Raw genomic sequence first — 17500 nt, 5'->3', positions numbered from 1 at the left:
AAGGGTAAATAACAGCTAAAAGTTGATAACTCAATCCCTTATGATGGATACGAAAAGCTACAGCTGGAACTTATATATATGCTATTTTATCCACAGCAACTTGATAACTGTCTCGCTGATCACCATCGCAAACACAGCAACAACGAAGCTCAACAATGTCAAACTGAAGCAAACTATGGTGCCCAAGGCTGCCGTTATACAGTCCATGTATGAGCTTGGAGCACAGCTTACAGCCAGCTGGAAACAGCTGTATGGTGCTTTTTGCTGAGGGAGGAAAACCAGAGATCACAGAGAAAAATCCTCGGTGCAGAGTAGAGAACCAATACAAACTCAACCCAGTTATGGCATTGAGTCCAGGAGTTGAACCTGGATCACAACAGTCAGAGGCAAGTGCTCTCACCCCTCCCGTAACCCTGCTTCCTTCTGGTGTTGACCCACAACTGTCTCGGTGTTACATTGATCTGTGCAGCTACAGCTTTGATACACAAAATTGCACAGGTACGCAAGTAGATTACAGAGTGCGACACCTGCAACAGTTTTAATTTGCTCAAAAACAAAAACAAGGTGAAAGTTACTTACTGATAACGGAAGAAAACCTTTTAAGAATAAAAACTAGCGATGAAAATAAAATGATGAATGTAAAAATGTAGATTTAAGGTGAGATTGGTAATGTTACTACGGTATACGAAAACACGAAAGTGTGAAAATACATTGGAATAAAAAACGATTAGATCATAACCATCTTACATAAATTTTCAGGATCCTTATATTTCTTTTTCTTTCTTCTGATTACAGGGTGTTCACTTGTGACTTGCTTCTTCTCAATCTTTGGTCTTTCAACCTACAAGTACCAATGAAAGCATCAAGTTTACGAAAAAAAAGTTAGTACATTTGATTTTTAACTTAAACATTTTTGTGTCAATAATTGGTTGTCAAAAAATGTGCTGTCCACCAGTGGGACTGTCAGCTCATTAAGGCGTTTTGGAACGTTTGCTAAAATTTCCTAAACAATTCACCCAATTAAGGTCACAATCAAGAATTTCACTAAATTAATGTGCCACTGATCAGGCCTAGGGAGTGGGGTAAAGAGGGGTATCCATTTAAGTGGACAGCAAACATTCCACAAAACTTCCATGGAAAATTATCAGCATTCTACCTGTAGATATCATTTCCATACATGTAAGTGCCCAACTCCATCCACTTACATGTAATGTACATGACTGTCAACTACATATTCCAGTTAAAAAAACCTCTCCTTACCTCTGTGTCTGTTCGGACATCACTCCTTTGTTGCAAATTTTTCACTGGGTTCGTTGTTGTCCTGTGATGACGCTTTGGTCTGATCTTCATTCGGTCCTCAGCCAATGACTTCAGTTGCCTATAAAAATAAATGCATTTGTAAATGTTCAGAATATTAAGTTCTCATCAAACTGTCTGTGTGACTTTTACCCAGCTAAATCACAAAATGGTATAAACAAAAGTGTGGGCTGGGAAGCCACGTTGTCTATGATTCATTTGAACCACATGAGCTAAGATAGTAACACAAACTATTAAGTTGGTGAACTAGCTACTATACCTACAACAGTGCAGAACCCACATCACAAAAACCTAGTGACCCATGAGTTTCCCATAACAGTGGTATTGTTTTAGCTAATAATTGGCTCATATACACTGTAGGAGTGAGATTGAATACATATATTACTCTGTCTAATGCCAGACAATTTTACTCATCAATGGGAGGCAGTTCAGACCAGAAAAAAGAGTGCCAACATTTGGTTTTATCAACTGAAGGCAACTTTAAGGCCACAAGGAAGCTTTGTTGGCTAATGCAATAACCCTTTGTCAGAGAGATAAAGGAGAAAGGCCACTTTACCCGAGGCCTATTACTGTGATTTTCATAATTTTGTGGAATCTCACCTTCAAACTGCGTTTTGGCCTCCATCAATCAAATTTCCGAATGTAGCAGGGAAGATCACCTCTTCCTTCGGAAAGTGAATTGGAGCATTTGTTTAGTTCACAGCTTGAATACCATTATGATATCTTTTAGAGGTTCTTCAGTGGAAAGAGTTGTATACATTCCATTGCTTTCCATCAGCATCAAGTTCAAATGTATGAATATACCATAGGAACCACAGATGCTGATTTGTAGGTTACAATGTACATGTATGTCATGCATCAATTGATTTTGTTTGATTGATGGAAGCCAAAACGCAGTTTGGCCATTGGCACTTGAAGATGATATTCTGCAGAATTATGAAAATCTAAGTAAGTGTGAGACATAAACTCAGAAACCATGGTTAGGTTACCCTTACAAACTCGTTTGATAAAACTATATTTTCGTTTTTCAATCCCCACATGCACTGACACAACACCACAGTTTTTTTTTAAGAAAAGTACTTTTATTTGTCCAGAAATTGGAAGGTCAGGAAATTGCCTCCTTTTTCGAGCAATAACTAAGTGACTCTTACTGTGTGGTCTGCCCTGAAACAGCATCCAGATCTTCAAACGTTATTTCTGGTGTGGGTACATCACGTTTCTCTGGCTCTATAGTTGTTTTCTGGTAGAAGTCCTTTAAGCTTTCTTCAAATACACTTGTCTTCTGTTCTTTCTGGTCAGAGGTCAGTATTCCTTCCTGACAAATCACCTCCACTGGTTTGTTTGTAACAAGCTGGTCATCATCCTTCTTCTCTGTGACTATCTCTGGTTCGTTATCAAGAGGAATATCCACCGACACAAAGTCAAACCTAAGTTGCCCCAGATTGGATTCTGATTTTGTCTTCATCATGCTGAAAGGCTTCATTGTTGACTTAAAAGTTCTTTTCTTGTTCTTGGAAGCTTTACACAACAAAAAGAACAATTTTATTTCTTTTTTAAAATTACATTTAACAAAATATTATGTTTCTGATTGGTCAATGACATATGCACATAAATAAGTAAATAAGTGCCATATGGAAGTTGCAAGTATGTGCAGTAATGGAGTAATTTTGTTCAGAACATAAATACAAAATCGTATGAACTTGCTCATGCATTCCATTATTTATGGTCATACCACACGTTTTGAAAGTTCTCAAATTGCACTCACCTACAGCATATGCAGATTTGAGAACTTTTGAATGTCTTTGCATTGTTTATTTCATCGCCATATCTTAAAACCTAGGAACCTATTAGGTTGTGCAAAAGCAGCAAGTAACTCACGTCACAATGTTGGAAATTAATCTTCGTCAATCTGCGACATGAAGCCAGTCAGTAAGTCCATCTCAATGACAACTCACAACAGCACGTCACAATTTCGAGTCTACACCAGATCATGACTAAAGAGCTTAATGCATTATTACAATTATAATAAGTGTTGTAATATAGAATAAATTATTAATAATAACAATAACATGATATACCTGTACAGTCATACCAACGTAATGTAATATAATATTATAACATAATAAAATTATTTTTTAATGTATTCTATTACTGTGTAATACTTACCTCTTAACTTGCTGTTTAACATACATGTAGAACATGAAATGATTGCCACAATCAGCAACAAGTTGCAATACGTGTATGTCTCATGAATATTTTTGTTTTTATTATTAATACATTTTACACTACTACAAGGTTTACAGTACCATGCCTAAGATACAAGGAAATTTCAAAGGGATATTGCATCAGGAATGAAAACGAGTTCAAACTATTTTCTCTTTTTTTGTGTGTTATTATTATACGTAAGAACCTGTTTGACTTGCAGTATCTACAAAAACAAGAAAAATTAAAGAAGGCACTTAAGTAGTCACAGTGACTGTCACAGTGCCTCCTTGCCTGTTCTCTACAATATTACATGTACATGTACATGTAAGTACCCTCTTTGACTCCCTTTCCTCAAAATTGTAAAACAAAACGCTCAAGACGTCAACAACATTGGGGGGTGACAGTGTGTTGTTTCTAGGCTAAAATATTACATGTCTTAAAAACATTTTGCCACAGATTGCATATTTGTGTGTTACTGAGAATTACCTTAAAGTTTATTCCTGATGCTAGAGATTTCCTTAGTTACTCGACAAGCAGTATACATGTAACTTTTCCTATAAATTATTAATCCTTATCTTGTGTTCCAAAGGAAATTTCTACATGATAACTACTGTATGGAACATGAATCAATTTGCTGCAAAGTTGCCGTCCTCGTGTCAATCGTAGTGAAATACAAAAGTATACAAGGATTTAAAAGAATGCAACTTTACTGTTCACAAAAATGTAAATATGGAAATATTGTAGCTAGCCTTTGATTTATATTCAATATAAACCCCGTTGACAACTTACAAAGTATAGTTAGCACACATTCTGAAACAAGAATGGAACAAGAACAGTCATGGGACTCAAACTAAAGGAGAGATACTGTATATTAATTCCAAGTTATACAATCAGGTACACAAAATGACAAACAAATAACAATACACATACTTGAGTAGATCATACAATCATGAACCAATGATATCATGAACTATAAAGACAGCATAACGTTCTTAGACTAGTTTTCAGTCTGGTGATCTCACAGTGTTAGAAACAATAACACTGAACCGGTTTAGAGTTTTACAACTACTTTGTCCATTTCATCCCTTATTATTATGTAAACTTAAATAATTATATTACAGAAAATGAACTTACAAGAACATTAAATGGAATCAACAGCACCCTTGAAAACAGCACTCTAACCATTAATATTTTTAACCACTAATGGTAGTTCATGTTTTGGTAAAAGGAATACCATGGTTGAGTAGAGTGCTTCAAAAATCCATCTGTTTACACTGCTGACTGTCTTATCAACTCATCCATCTTTACATTTGCTAAAAATAATGTTTGTCTTTAGTTCTCACTGGGTAAGATCACACAACTTAAGAGCTTCAAAACCACAACCACGTTCCTTCACCCCATTATCACTAAGAGCCCATCACTGAACAAATTAACCTCTGCTCATATCCCATTTCAAAAACGTCATCAGCCTTGAAGAAAAGACAAAGTTAACTTTTACAACTAGAAAGAGGGCTGAGTTAAAATCTTTGTATGTGCACACATTTCACAAGCTATCTAATATAGGAAGGTTTAGACAAGATTAGATGAATAATATGTCAAAACAACTTAGACTACTATATTTGTTCAAGGTACATGTATAAAATTACTTTGTAAATACTGATCTATCTCTACTCACCACATAACCTCAAATGAACTCAACTATTATTTTAAGAGAATGTGTTTAAAGCACCCTTGTCAATGGGTGAACAAATAAAAATACGAAACCACCAAGATGGATAAAAAAAAAAGAAAGTGCTGTACAGTATTTTCTAGTGATGTTTGAGGAATAAGGCAAACATAACCACTAATAAATTAAACTTTTCAAGAATTAGCATATTTTGTTCTAAACAACAACTTAGATTCTTTGAGAAATTCAGTAAAAAAAAATTAAAACTAATTTAAAAGTTTGTGATTGCTTTTCCATATCCTCTTCAAAGCAATAAATTCCACTGATCATAAAAAATTTCAATAATTTAAACAATATTAATAAATTTAATTAATACTCTAAACACCTTCACCTTTTGAGAAATATTTCATCTCCAAAGTGGTTTTTTTGGTCAAAATTTTGTGTTTAAATCTAGTTTTGTTTTAATTTTTATTCACACAGTGTACATGTACAACGTAGTTGTAACTTTCAATTATTACCAATACTGGCACAGTAAATACCACCTCAAATGCCGACAATGTTGACTCTAAGCTTTCAAAAAGTGATGGTTGCACTTGATTGCAACAGAGCCAGTCAGGTGTGAAGTAATGCAAATTTATCAACACATACCCCAAATATTTATGCAAGTTATGAGGTGGGGATTTTTTCAAAAAGGCAGATCAAGTTAACTTAAAGGCTATTTACAAATAAAGTTTATCAGATGTTTGAGAGAAAGATGCACATAATAATTTCAGATCAAGATTTGAGCTTGCTTTTTTTACAATATCCATCTATTCATAGAGTTACACATAAATTCAATTTCTAATGCCAAGTAACTGTATTTACATGTAAACCCAGTTGACAGATTGACTGACTGGCCTGCAATAACTTACATGTACTTACCTACCAACACAGTACTTAAAAAATGTATCTATTTAACTAACTCATCTTTCTATATACCTCCACCCATCTACCAAGCAAAATCCAATCAGGTAAGGATCCATCATTACCTTAATTGTGATAGTTCACTCTACAATAATAATTGACATATAATGATTAAAATTTGAGCTTCTTAACGTTCGCAGTTTTCCAAGTTTTCCACAGTAATGCCTTGTCATGAATGATTCAGACAGTAATAAAATCACAATAATACTGTATTCTTCTTAAATAAAAGGATGTATCCTTTAAACAATATCATCATTTTATTTAAAAGTTAAAGCAATGATAATTAAGTTATCAATAACATCACCTTTTGGATTGGAATCCAGATTCTCAATTTTTAACAGGCAATTTGCTACATGTACTGTACATGTATGCAATTTTCAGCCACAACAATGCAACTGATTGACAAACTGATCTACTTGATGGGGACAATTCTAAAGCCATAACACTTACAAATAAGTGACACCCATGAGAGGTGTTACGTGTTATGGGTTCAATTGAAAACCCTCGGAGTGCACATACAGCAATGAGTACAAGTTTCTTACTCTGAGCATGGACATTAGGTTTGAAGATTAACATTTTTTCCAAATGCACACTCAGGCTGAGAACCAAGACTCCAACGTGTCCTCATTAGGGAGCTTAAGCACGCGCGTTTTTGAGACGCGGACGGCAACCGGAAGTCAGCTGCTTCCCCTTCTTTCTTGTCTTGACACTACTACATTTACATTCCTACGTATCTTTTCTCCATCAGAGATGATTAATATAAAAATCTTGGGCACGTCCTGGCACGTGAAATGTTCTCTTCCGGTTGCCGTCCATGTCTCAAAAATGCTTAAGCTCCCTATTGCATTTGTGCTCCAGTTTCAAGATCGCTGTCAGAATATTGAGTATTTAATTTTAGTCCAAGGTATGCTGACCCTGGGCCAAATCTTGTATAAACTTGCAGTGTAAGCATGCATTACCGTGAGATAAAATTCAGAAAGAACATACAATGTGCTTTTAATTACTGAGTTGTTTTAACCATAAGAAAATTAATTTGTTTTAAGCCGACCATGTGAGTCAATTGTCTCCAGTGCAAAAAAATAATTAGTCTTTGTTAAGTACTGATACATGTATCAAAGTAAGTACTCACGTTTTTTAAGAGATTTCCTCTCCTTGGATTTTTCCTCAACTTCTGGCAAAGGTTGAAGCTGTAGTTCAACGTCTGTTTCTTTCTCATCATTCTTCACTTCCTGGATTTTCTCCCCTTTTTTTCCTTGATCCTCCATATCCTTTGACTCAACTCTGTCAACCTTCTCCGCACGTACTTGTACAGTTATTTTTGATGTCTTTCGGGCAATTTCCTCAGGTGCAGACATTGTCCTTTCCCTCTCTCTCTCAGTATTTATAACTTCGTTAGGTGTTGATGATTCAGGGGCAGATTTCAACCTTTGCTTTCGGGCAGTTTTGGCTTTCTCTGTTGTTGAGGGTCGCCTGGTGAACATGGCTTTAATAGCTGCAGAAACAGCTCCATGTTGCGGCATATCTACATCATCCTCAGGTGATTTCAGTTCCTTATCTTTATCCTTTTCTTTATCCCTGTCAGTTCCAAAAATTGACTTCTTTCGCTTCTTTGTCTTGCTTCCTCTTCTTCGCTTTAATGTGTCATTTTGAATACTCGGATGTATCTGCATTTCCTCTTGCTCTTCCATCTCCACTTTAGTTTCTTCATTAGAAACATTCTCCACCTTTTTGGGAGAGGTTTCATTTGAAGGAGCAGTACACGATCCGTCATCAAGTTTTTTCAAAATTGGTTTCAACTCCATATCAAGCAACAAGGAATCACTGCTACTGTCAGAAAATCTCTTTGCCATGATATCCTCAAAAGAAGATTTTTTGGCTAAAGAGAAGGTGATATCATCAAATTTCTTCATCTCTGTGGGTGACAAAACTTCCCCACAGATGCTGTTTGGTCGTTCATCTAGTTTTAAAATTACTCTTGACGGTGTGACCTTGGCATCATCTTTGAAAATCATAAACTTGGTTCTGAGTTCTGCTACAGAAGGGATTTTCACTTCATTGGTTGTTGTTGACTTAAGACCTTTCTCACGAATCAAGTCGGAAATGATATCTGCATGCACGGAGGATGCTACTGTCTGAGAACGCAACTTTAGGAAGTTCACCTTTTTCCCATTTTGTAAAACATCATCTACAGTTTGCATTTTTCCAATAACCCTTAATTTTGGAGTTGGTTGAACTTTCTTGTCATTTTGTCCTGTCAGATCTTTCTTATCAAAAGTAATTTCCCCATCAATTTGATCTTTATTGCCATCATTATTGTCTGTTTTTAAGCCTTCTGTGCTTCCCGAGTCTTGCTGTACTTTATCTTTCTTCTTCACATCCCCGACTTTGTTGTTCTCATTGGATCTTGAATCCATTCCAGCAAAAAAACGTTCCCTTTCTTCACGCCGCCGCCTTCTTCGCTCCCTCAGTTTAGAAACAGTATCTCTAGTCGAGCTTTCACTGGAAGTTTCAGTGACTTTTGTAACATCACTGTTAGGTGTTTTAGCAACTGTTTTAGTTGCATTAGGTACAGCTCTACATTTGTTTTCAGAATTAACTTTGTTCTGTGCTTCTTTTCTCACACTCAGCTCTTTGGGTGATGAATTTCTCACTGGCCCAACATAAACCACTTTGGCATTCTTTCCACTCGACTTAACCGAACTGTCTTCTTTGGCAGAATGTGTAAGTTTTGGCGACACTTTTGTGTTTCTAGTGGAAGTTGTTTCTTGCGAAGATAATCCCTTAACTGTTCTCCCTCCACTTTTCCTCACAGGTTGGATTTTATTCTTCGCCTCTTCTTGGGAATTCAGAACATCCTTGCAAGCTAACAAGTCCACAGGTGACGAAGATCGTGACCTTCCTGCTACCGGTGATGCTGATGTCCGTGAATCGGGCGATCTATCTTTTTTTGAAAGATCCCAGAATTTTAATTTATTCAGCATGGAATTATTCTTTGATGGGTCATTTTGAACATCAAGTGATTGAGCTTTCTTAAAATTGCTTCTTCGCCTCTTAAGAAGGGCTGGGTCAACTGATGGTTCTGGGTTAGAAGGCACTGTAGATGTCCTTTCTGTGCTAGAACTCCTTGGAAATCCTAACATACCTGGCAATGAAACCCTCCTTTTCACACTTAGGTGTGTTCTTCCAGTCTCTACCTCCATGTCACTTGATTCACCACCAGATTTAGGTTCTTTATTAGCAATAAACTTTCCAGGGACAGAAAATTTCTTGGGCTCATCTGAGGTTGTTTTCGAATCATTAGAATAAGAAAAAATTCTACTAGGGCTAGATATCTTTCTTTTCGGAGAGGGAGAAACTGATTGTGCTGATGATAACGATTCCATCCTGCTGTCTTTAATACTATCCTTTGATCCCTTCTGTGGAAGGTGACTTTTACACTGAGTCCTTTCGTCCTCACCTTCTGAATCTGTAGACTGGGGCTTTTTGCGAGAGAAAACAGCCGAAAATTTTTTGCTGGATTTCTTAGTTTCCTCTTTGGTTGTTGTGGAACCAGTACTCGAACTCCTTTTGTGTCCTTTGTGAAATAAAGAACTTTTCTCTTTTGATGGACTTTTTTCCCGCAAAACCGCCTTCTCCTTGTCCATTTTGGTTTTGTTAGGTCCTTCTCTGTCCACAGTCCTAGTGTCTTGGGCAAGCGTTCCACCTTTTTTGCTATGAAATGGTTTTTTGTTTAACATAACCCTCCCTTTTTGAGAGTCACTTCTAGTAAGAGACCCTTCATAAGCACTAGAAATCTCCTTACTCAAAAGTGATATGTCCCTTGAAGCTGTAGACTCCAGACAATTTCCATTTATTTCTTTTTCATTATCACTAAAGCCATCCTGACTGGTCCCACTTGATTGGAGTGAACTACTAGATGCACTCGATTCACTTCTTGAACTTGGCGATTCCTTTCTCAGAACACTGCCAGAATATTGTACAGTGGGTGATTTCGGAGTTTTTTCTTCTCTGGGCTGACTGCCTTTATATTGTACCGTCGGAGGCTTTGCATCACCTGAATTTGTCCTTCCCAGAGCAGGGACATCACCAATTTCATTTGTATCAATTTTTTTGTGAGGTACTGCAGTATTTTGTGAAACAGACTTTGTCAACGTGACTTTACCCAGGTTCGTCTTTCTCTCAGATGTGTTCCCCTTTCCATTTTCAATAAGTTCTTCGTAAGAAGCTGTGGTCGTGGGTGACGTAGTCCTTGATAGTGATGTTCCAGTATCAGCTACACTAGATTTCTTCGGAGATGTTTCAGAATCACTAAAACCCTTTGAGGAATAGATTCTTCTACTGGGTAAAGTAAAAGGTGAATCACGTAATGAGCTGCTTGAATTTTGCCTCTTGGGGGGTCCATCAGCTCCCCAATCAGACCGACTCTCCCTCAACGAAATGCTTGAGCGTTGTCGTACAGGCATCTCTCCTGGGGCCCAACTAGAGTTGTGACATCCACCTAATGAGCTACTGGATCCCCTACGTGGAATGCTTAAAACATGTTTGGCAGAATATGATGGTGTAAAATCTCTTGCGCTTGAAGACCGTGTGAAAGGATAAGAATTTTTCCTCAAATTAGAAGTTCTACCAGTAGTAGTGGAAAGTGTGCTAGTCTCTGATCTTCTTGATGAGGGTCTTGTAACATCAGTGAGTACTGAACTAGTTACACTACCATAAGTTCTTGAGCTTCCAAGCCTTAAAGCTTGCGCTGAAGTTGTAGAGGGAGATGACGAAGTTCTATACCCCGAAGAAAGAGACGAATCTTTAGCAGAATCTTTCCCCAAAGAACCTTGCGATTGGTAGTTTTTTGGCAGAGAAAAATACCTTCTAGGTAAAGAAGAGGGCTGACTGTATGAGTCTTTATACCTGTGTGACATCTCGTTAACTACCTGTCGCACTCCAGAGTCAATGACCAAATTGCTGATGTTGTTTGAGGACCCATAACTGTTTAATTGCTCTAATGATCCTCCGATAGAAATTGACACACTTGATGTAAAGCTCCTTTTGTTCTGAGGCTTGTTTAGGTACTCCTTTGCATAGAGACAGAAAAAAAACACAACATAAGTGTACAAAATTCAAATCACTTTGATTCAATGGTCCTTAACAGCATTCCAAAAGTCATATGTACACATTATTATTATATCAATAACCTGGCTAAGAGAAATCTTGAGAGAACTCTTCATGTTTATGACCTTTGGTAATCAAGCCCTTTTGATACTAGCAAAAGCCGCCGACTTTTTTCATCAAAATTACTTAATCCCTACGTTACATGCTTCGGTGTTAAGAAATAAAAACTCTCAATCAATATCAATGAAAACAATTCCTTCTGTCACAAACATTCCGTAAAGGCGATCTTGAGTAACACAAAAAAGTAAACAAAAAAGTTAATGTGTGAGCTGATATTATGTGACATCAACTCTTCTTGAAACTATGTAACTTTCCTTGAAATTGAATGCGGCCATTCATTTGGTTTATGACAGGTTCAGAGAAAGACCAACACAATAAAAAAGAGTTTGATTCAATTGATGCCCTTTGATAATGGATCAATATCACCCTTTTTGCACGAAATGCCATGCTCCTCACAAGTCATGCAAATCAAACCTACGTGACACTGACTCAAACAGCTGATATTGAAAGTCTAGAGCAAAAATATATTGGCAGTTTGAAGTATTTTCTGTCACATGCTCTGCTAATGACAAGTTGCCCTAAATGCTAAAAACAATTGACTTTAATTATTTTGACATGTACATAAAATAATTTATCCTGTCACAATGGCATTCCTTCAATTTACACATGAACAATCTATTTCATGCTTCTTTAATCAACCACATGTGCCATGTGCTCTTATGCAAAGCTTCTGGATCTATATAACCCTTGTTCACTGACAAGGGATATCCTGACAATATAGGCCAAATTATGCCCTTTCTTTTTCATTAAATATTAATTACATTCTGCATGGCTGGAAGTTATTCAAATGAGGGGTTAAACAGCGTCTAGCCTAGGAAAAAAATCTTTTCCGTAAAAGATCTCCCGATGTAAAGCCTATGCCCAGAGGGGATAAGTCGTGATGCCCTTTTTTTTTCAGGTTAAGTCCACATGTGAGTCTCACGGACAAAAAACAGAAAAAAATCAATCACGGAAAGCATAACAAAAATTTCGAAAGATAAATTTGCCAGGGAAGACAGAGAAATTATTGGTCCAGTATCTTGTAGGTTAAACAACGTAAAACATTTCGTACGACATACAAGATAAAAACGAAGGAATTCTTTGCAAAATAATTGCCCGGCACAGAGCTAACAACAGCTTTACAGAATGATAATTTATTGCCTCATGGCCCCAGACCGCACGTCAGAATAAGATCAACACATCTTTGAAGAAAACAAAGTTCACACAAACAATGAATGATTGTTGTTGTTTTAAAAAAATTATCACTTGTTAGAATGCTGCAAGAGCAGAATCTTTAAGCCGAAGTTAAATGCAAACTACACGCACGTATGGATCGCGCGCTTTGGGTGTAAACAACGCTGCAAACAATAATCGTAATTCTTTCACCATATGTAATAAATACTCAGTTCCAATATTGAAGGAATCTTAATTCTCAGATGTTTTCACTCCAAAGGCAAAACGAAGACTTGATCAACACGTTTTATGATTACTGAAACGAACTTTAATAAAAGTTACAACGATAACAATAATAATAATAATATAACAATAATTTATCATTAAAATTATAAAATTTTATTCAAGTCATAAATAATTTGAGTAATGGAAAATATTCTTGTGCAATGGGTAAATTGCTTATTGCCTCTGGAATCTCTTATTTTTGGGACAATTTGTAGATGTACAGTATGTTTATTTCAGAACTACGCATTCAGGCGAAAAATCAAGCTTGCTTCGAAACGGGGTTCGACAGTGGACAATTTTCAAGACATAATAAAAATTGTCTTCCTGAGCAAAGATTCTAGCGGAATTACACCCACAAATACTTGAAACAACAGTGAAAATTCTAGAAAATCAAAGTATCGAATGCGATGTACAGTTGAAAGATCGATCTCGCAAGCGGTTCGACAGTTAAAAAAACTAAATTCCCGAAAAAACCAACTCGATGCGTGCCAGATCTCTTACAAGTTAATATGTACGCTTTGAAGCCCAGGATAAAATACGTGGCGCATCCATTTCGACCATCTGAGGTTTTGACACAGAGCACTTGATCACAGAAGTTGATTCGCTCACCTTTTGTTCTTTGAGATAAATTCAGTTCGCCGGCAAACAGGAGTTGTCCCAAAATGAATTCCACCAACGCCGAAGTTCGAAAATCCGCTTGGTTAACAGACAAAATTCACTCCAGGCGACAAAAGAAACGCTGTCAGAGCCAGAATAGTCCTTAAATACCGCAACAAAGCCAAGATCTCAGCTCTTCGGGCAAACAGACGCAGGCTGCCCGGTAGATTTCAAGGGCTTCCTTGCTCCATTAACTCTGAATGTTATAAGTTCATTGTTAAAGTGCTCAACAACAGACTCGATATCAAGATACAATTTATCGAGAAAAAGCCATCAAGCGTAAAATGTGGTCATCAGCTCGTGCAAAGCACACAATACAACTCCGATGCAGGGTTTGAAAGCACTACTGAAAGCACAAGTCTGTATGATCAATGGCCAAGTCACGAACGTATACAATGAAACTGAATTTCGTTGATAAACAACGAACAAATGAGAGATTTTCCGTCGCTACGTTTGTTCCAAAGTGTTCTGTAACAACACGGTGTAGCCAAAATAATGTTTAGTCTTGCCGCTTTTTTTAAAAATACTAAAAAATTATCACAGCGATTACACCAAAACCTTTATGCTCGAATGCGACAGATTTTAACAACAGTTTAGTTCTTATAAGGCCTTTGATTGGAGAAATGTTTGACAAGCCACCACCGCCATCTTTGCATCATACAAAACCTATTTTGATTGGTCAATGATAGATTTAATCACTTGACCTTTTATAAAAATTACCAAAGAAAAAAATGCTTCTTTGCCCGGTCAGTCAAGTTTCTTGCGAAGGTTTGCCATGATTGCCAAGGAAAAACAATATTATATCACCGAAATAAAGTTATATCTACTGCATTTACTTTGATAAGGCTCCAATGTCAAGTGGAACGGCGCGGCAAAGAAAATCTCTCTGACAAAAGGAAATTTTATCTTTCGCACTTCCGTCCACAAGAACCTACCAGAGGCACGTCTCTCAGATTAGTAAGGTCGTTTGCAACTCGTCCGGAAGAATTATAAATCGTGAAGTAATTTCTCCAGCCTGACTAAGCGTTTTTACAGCTTTGGTAAATTAAGAAAATCCTATTTTATCAAAACCTGATTTTGAGTCATACCTATAATTTTAGAAACTATGTATCCTATTACATTAAATAGACTTTAGATTGCGTTACGGTTGCCAGGTTTGCACTGTCTAAATTGGTAGCGAAAATTTGAAAAAAAAATCAACAGAATCAAAGTGAATAAATGGCGGTGGTTTGAACCAGATGAAGTCCCTACACAGCGATATAGAGTGGTTCTGTAATTTGTCAAGATTTTATGTTCTGTTCTGGTGATGAAAAAAAATGACATGAGAAATTTTTCCGGGTTTCATCGAACTACAATCCCCGCCAAAAAGATCGTGGCACCAAAGCATCTTTGAACCCCCCTCGACCGTGTCAATGATTATTATGTTGATCCCACGAAAAGTTTCAGGATTCCTGGAAAAACGCCATACTGTTTGCAACATTGAACTGGGGAAGGGGTGAAACTGCCATGCACCAGGTAAAATGTCCCATAGAGTTATGACATGTAAAGAAAAAGCGATAATCATAAAATTGAATTTCTAAGTTCGAAGCCGTTTTGCACTAAAACGTGAACTCATACAGTAACTAATTGATATTTCAGGGCTGATAGCAATATATATATTTTTTTTTTATGCAATACCATTTTTAGAAAGGAATGGAAATAAGGAGGTGTTGCTTTTGCATAATTACACGCACACCACACCCTGTTTCCTTTCCATATTTTCCCCATTGCTGTTCTTTACGTTATTGCTGGCTTTCTTCTTCTCCTCGTCTTTCCTCCATCTGCAGGCTTCCATTTGTTTGCTTTCCGGCTAGAAACTTCAACAACCAAATATAATCGCTTGAAAAAACAACAAATCTGCTTTCTGTGTAGCTTTGGGTTTATATCATTTACAGAATCAATGATGTCTCCCATGACATGTGTGTTTTTACCTACTATACATGCTAAAAGGAAATTCACCTCAGTCGATTTGAGCCGAAGTGTAGGCGATTTCTACGTGTTTTCAGTGAGACTTTCGGTTGGTATCGATTAGTAGACGAATGTCTTCAGTACCTGCGTCTCAGTTCTCAGTTAGGTTGTGACTCCTGGCGTTAATTTTTCTGCTGCTCACCTGTGCCGCTTCTGATTTGCGATAAGTTTTAGTTCTCTATTGAAAGTACAGTCTAGTAAACGATAGGTTCTGGTTGGAATTGATCATTTCTGATTGTTGGTTTTTCAACTCAGCTAGGTGGTATGCTTTCCGTGATTTTAGATCGACTTGTTTTCGTTCAGTTGGTATATTCCCGTTGGCCTTAGCCTGCGTAGCGGTATTAGGAGTTTAAGCAAAGACGACGGCAACGGCAACGAAAACGTCAATCCAAAATATAGTTTAACGCTATCGCACGTATTTTGCGATTATTCCGTCTTGTTCACCTTGTACAATACAAGCGAACTATCCTGTAACTTGATGAGTACGAACGGTTTTGAAATCGAAACAGAAAATGACTGTTTCATTGTTATATCCTCACGTTATCGTCAAAACCTAAAATTTGGTGATTTCACGTTGTTATTGCTGCACGTGCAGCACGTGTATTTTTCCTTTCTTAACCAATAATATTCTTGCTTTGTGGCGTTGCCGTAGCCGTAGCCGTAGCCGTAGCCGTAGCCATCATGCATGAACGAGCGGTGAAGCCGCGCGGAGAATGGGGAGGGCACCTTGATCGTCCCAGTTTGGAGTAAAATCGACAATTTCGGAAGGGGAGTCTCCAAGTCTCCCTGTACGCAACTACATATACATTAGATACTCTCCTGTTCTCAGTTAAAATATGAAACAGGAAATGAACTTAAATGAAACAAGTTTCTTTGATGTTTTGGCAAATCTCAAATTTAAGCCGAAATCTTAAAACATGCACGATATTAAATCTCTCTGTCATCTAATTTGCAATCAAACAACGAGATTCTTGTTTGTTTTGATTATTTTTCAAATTCCATTTTCCGTGTATTTTTGCCTAATGTTAATTTGTTTTTGTTGCCGGTTAGACTATGACCTTCGAGATATTTGTCATCCGCATAAAATAAATCGGCAATTTAGGGGTAATCCGTTTGGCAATATTAGCGGATCTGTGTGGGATAATCGGGATTTCGTTCCGATAAATGCTGACAATTGGCAACGTGACCATTCAACTGGTCACGCATTGTCATGCATATATATGGCTGAGTCTTCATTCGGTGTCATAACCGACGGTCTTAGAGCACAGACTAAAGCGTCTCCTTGCGGTGAAATTCTCTTCAGTAGGGCAGTACTTTTCGTGACTGATCAGTCCTATGCGTGCTGGGCATTGCTTTTGACTGACAGCCTTGCACATGAACTGTGGTGAAGAAGTCGGTCGACCAATTCAGAAGACTTGCGTCTTTGCCTAGCTTCCTCATCATATTCAATACGGGCATTCTTCACATGCTTTGGCTCATGGAGATGCGAACACAGCTGCGTGATCTCCAGTAACTGCGAGCACTTCTCAGTTCTCAAAAACGATGGATTTGTTTGTTTGTTTGTTATGATTTATTTGAGCAGGTTGAAGTTTTGCCAGCTATTCAGCTGATGTGGACCTGCTATTCACCCACCCATATACACACAGAGGACAGCCACAACACCGGGAACTTCATCCCTTACTCTTCTCGAATAGTGTGTGGGTTCTTTAACGTCCCACATACAGGGAACTAATGAACATGGAAGTTATTTGTGAGACAGGACCTCCGGCTTATCGTCCTTATCCGAGAAGATTTGAAAGTCTAACCATTTGCAGATGTAATTACAAAGGCAACACTTTCTCTTCAGTTATTTAAAGACCCTGAGTGTTGGTCCGGCCGGAGTCGAACTCACGACCTCCCGCATGGCAACCCGGTGCTCAATCAACTGAGCCACCGGTGCGCGGTTGTTGCAAGGTTACAGTTTTTCACTGGTCCTTGTAGCAGAGTTTTGGGTCCTCCCTGCTTCTTGTTCCATATTTAAGC

The 17500-nt window shown here is 37.6% G+C and overlaps 1 protein-coding gene across 3 annotated transcripts in view; it reads right to left on the bottom strand.

The window, feature by feature from the left end:
- LOC138049553 (supervillin-like) overlaps window positions 1-14170 on the bottom strand; it is a 44958-nt gene extending 30788 nt beyond the window's left edge. For 2 of the 3 annotated variants that reach the window (XM_068895873.1, XM_068895874.1), the window contains exons 1-5: window positions 11341-11636; window positions 7281-11220; window positions 2469-2835; window positions 1261-1378; window positions 748-841 (exon numbers count right to left, since the gene is read on the bottom strand). In XM_068895873.1, the coding sequence (XP_068751974.1) occupies window positions 748-841; window positions 1261-1378; window positions 2469-2835; window positions 7281-11220; window positions 11341-11373 (4552 nt within the window). In that variant the 5' untranslated portion in view covers window positions 11374-11636. Of the gene's footprint in view, window positions 1-747; window positions 842-1260; window positions 1379-2468; window positions 2836-7280; window positions 11221-11340; window positions 11637-13423 lie in introns of those variants that run through there. The other variant, XM_068895875.1, reaches the window with a different exon arrangement.
- Window positions 14171-17500: the final 3330 nt, after the last annotated feature.

The sequence above is a fragment of the Montipora capricornis genome, chromosome 5, assembly GCF_036669925.1.
Source record: "Montipora capricornis isolate CH-2021 chromosome 5, ASM3666992v2, whole genome shotgun sequence".
NCBI lineage: Eukaryota > Metazoa > Cnidaria > Anthozoa > Scleractinia > Acroporidae > Montipora > Montipora capricornis.
The sequence above is the reverse complement of the archived record's forward strand: the minus strand, read 5'-3'. Positions and strand labels throughout refer to the sequence as shown.